The sequence below is a fragment of the Galeopterus variegatus genome, unplaced genomic scaffold (genome assembly GCF_000696425.1).
Source record: "Galeopterus variegatus unplaced genomic scaffold, G_variegatus-3.0.2 Scaffold848, whole genome shotgun sequence".
NCBI lineage: Eukaryota > Metazoa > Chordata > Mammalia > Dermoptera > Cynocephalidae > Galeopterus > Galeopterus variegatus.
Window position 1 is genome coordinate 58,041 of NW_007726959.1, and position 3,264 is coordinate 61,304.

The 3,264-nt window shown below is 60.4% G+C and overlaps 1 protein-coding gene across 1 annotated transcript in view; it reads right to left on the reverse strand.

Annotated features, from left to right (window-relative positions):
- GRK1 (G protein-coupled receptor kinase 1) overlaps window positions 1–3,264 on the reverse strand; it is a 15,571-nt gene that overhangs the window by 7,512 nt on the left and 4,795 nt on the right. The window contains exons 3-4 of the mRNA XM_008572917.1: window positions 1,919–2,076; window positions 600–683 (exon numbers count right to left, since the gene is read on the reverse strand). Coding sequence (XP_008571139.1) covers window positions 600–683; window positions 1,919–2,076 — 242 coding nt within the window. The remainder of the gene's footprint in view (window positions 1–599; window positions 684–1,918; window positions 2,077–3,264) is intronic.

The following is a 3,264-nucleotide window of genomic DNA, read 5'->3' on the forward strand; positions in this document are numbered from 1 at the left end:
ATGCACACACATAGATAAAAGCATAGACATGCACAGATGCACACAGACACATGCAAGCACATCCACATACATGCACAGATACAGGTGCATGCACACATTTGCATACACATGCATGCGCACAAAGATGTGCATGTGCACACACAGGCACACCCACAATACACGTGCATGCAAACACACCTAAGTGTAAGCTCACGTGCATGCACACATGCATATTTGCCACACAGGCCCACAGGTGTGCACACGCTGCAAGTTGGTTTTATACAGTTGAGCACAAGCTGATGTGGGGAGTCCCTGCCCTGGCTCTGGACAGACTCATTCTGCTGATGCCCAGGAGCTGCTGAGGTCCTTAGCTGCCATCAGCACCAAAGAGGCAGCTCCTGCCACAGGGGCCACAGCAGGACGGGGTCGTCCCTGCAGGGACCACAAGCTCTTGAGCTGCTGGGCGAGTTCCCTGGTTGTCACTATTGGCTCTGAGGACCAGGGAGCCGCTTCTGTGCACCCAGCCCTCCCCGTGCCACCCACCCAGGCCCCCAGAAAGGCTGGTCACAGCTCTCCTCGGCCACAGGGCCTTCCACGCTGCCCTGCGCTCAGGCCCTCACCTGGGGTCCCTGCGTAGCCCTTGGTTTTGGTCTGCCCGTCTGCCAGCTCCACGGCCAGCCCGAGGTCAGAAATTCGGACATTGCCTGAAAAGCAAACAACAGCCAAGGTCACACACAGCTCCGCAGGACAAAGGCGCCTAGCGAGACCAGAGCCACCCTCTGCAAACACAGACACGCACCGCACCCCAGTGGCGGTCCATGAGGCCCAGTGCCAGGGGTCGCCTGCCCCAACCAGACTCACACACACACACACACACACACACACACCACGCACACCACACATCACACACAACACACACACCACACACACCATACACACCACGAACAAACCACGCACACCATGCACCACAGACCACACACACCACACACACCACACGTACACACCACACATCACACACCATACACACGACACACTACAAACAAACCATACACATCACACACCATACACACCACACGCACCAGGCACTGCACACCATACACATCACAAACCACAAACCACACACATCATACACTACACACACTACATACAACACCACACATGCCACACACCGTACATCATACATACCACACACACCACAAACTACACATCACACACCATACACACCACATACCACACACACACCACACACAATACACTACACACCACACATACCAGATATCACGCACACCTCACACAACACACCCTGGCAGCCCACAGGGCCCAGCTTTCAGGTATTTTCCCTCCCCAGCCAGACCCAAACACACACATGCCACACTATATACACACGCCACACTACAGACATCATACGCGAACACACCGTACAACATAAACTACACATACTGTACACTGCACACATGTCACACACACCACACACACACCCTGACCAGACTGCAGAGGAGCCGAAGGTCGAGGGCCGAGCCCCGGCGGTGCCTACACCTGGAATTGGGGCCCGATCCACCGAGATTCAGTCCGCTCCTCTGCTTTCTCCCCCAGGCTCTGCAGCGGGAGTTTGACTTCATGATATGAAGGGAGCACAACCTCCAAGGTTATGTTCTGATAGAAATCCCAGAGCGCTCACACACAGGCGGAGAAACGCGGGGATGCCACAGGCCGTGGCTATACAACACCCACCGCGCTGCCGTCCACGCCGGGCCCGCCGAGCACCGGCTTTCCCGCCACAGTCCCCACGTCCCTCTGCAGGTCCTGCCAGCTGCCACCCTGCGCCGAACGGTGTGACGAGCGGTCACACAGGCACGTGGCTCTCGCCCCACGAAGCTACACGCGCGTTCATCAAATGTGACGGGTCCCCCTACGGTGACCCCGGCCGCGGACGCCTCACCGTCGTTGTCCAGCAGCACATTCTCTGGCTTGAGGTCGCGGTAGACGATGCGCCTCTGGTGCAGGTGCTCCAGGCCGCTGATGATCTGCGCCGTGTAAAAGAGCGCGCGCGGCTCGGGGAAGCCGGGCTTCTCCTCATCCACGTTGTAGATGTGGTACCTGCGGGCAGACCGTGCAGCGTGTGCCGGGGCCCTGCGGTCGCTCCTGCGTCCCCAGGCTCAGCCTCAGCATCTGCATGGGGAGCCCCTGAGGCCGAGTCAGTGGTGGCCTTAGTGTCCTCACAGACCCCCAACCACAGCTATTGATGGGGAGAGAAAGGACGCCGAGGCGCACCCCTCGCCTCCCCCTGCTGCCCTGGCCTGGTCCCTGGGACACTGCCCCAAAGCCACCCTGTACGGTGGCCGAGGCAAGGAGGTGGCCAGGTTGGCAAGCGACCTTCACGCCAACAGCTCGCAAGTCTCCAGACACACGTGGGCACCATCGGGCTCCCAAGGGGCTTGGTGGCCGGGCTTCCCTCTTGTCTCTTTTCCCCACACTACGTCCTTTCTATGGGTCGCATCACAGAGAAGCACAACCTAACAACCAAGTCAACAAATGACTTAAACAAGGAAGTGACCAGGCGTCTTCGAGAATACGAGGGTGGCCCCCCGGCTGGGCTGAGCCCTGCAGTGGAACAGCCGCGGCCTGGACGGGACCCGCGACCCCCCAGCCTCCTCATCCCGGGACCTCGCACGGGCTGCTCAGTCCAGACCGCTTGTTCCTCGTCTGACAAATGCGGACAACCAGACTCCCCTTGAGGGGTGCTGATGGGACAAGGCAGGAGAGAAGGGGGCGCCGCCTCTGCAGCACAGCCGCAGCCCCTCCCGTGCAGCCCACCTCTGACCCCAGGTGGTGTTTGCCCGCATTTTACAGACCGGGAAGCTGAGGCCAAGAGCATGCACGTCACCCAGTGGCAAGTGCGTCTGTCCTGGTAGGCACCAGGCACATCCAGGCACAGGGCAGTGACATGACCCACCTCACCCTCTCTGCCGGGCGGGGCAAAGCCATGCTCGCAACGGCGGCCCCGCCACACTCCACCTCCACTGCCACCGAGGGGTGGGCGTTGGGGAAGCTGGTCTTCAGCCACCATCCGGTAACTCACGGCCCACAGCCCCGGGGCTCCCTGCCCGGCACATGTCTGTGCACAGTGCCAGGTCTGCGTCCATCCCACCCACCCACATGAGGGGGTCCACAGCGTGAGCTGGTGACCACAACGGCACGGGCTACGTCCACCGCCAGGGGATCCCGCGTGGACATGGGAGCGAGGACTCCGCGGAGTCTTCCTGGAGGGGCTGCGGACGGGGAGCG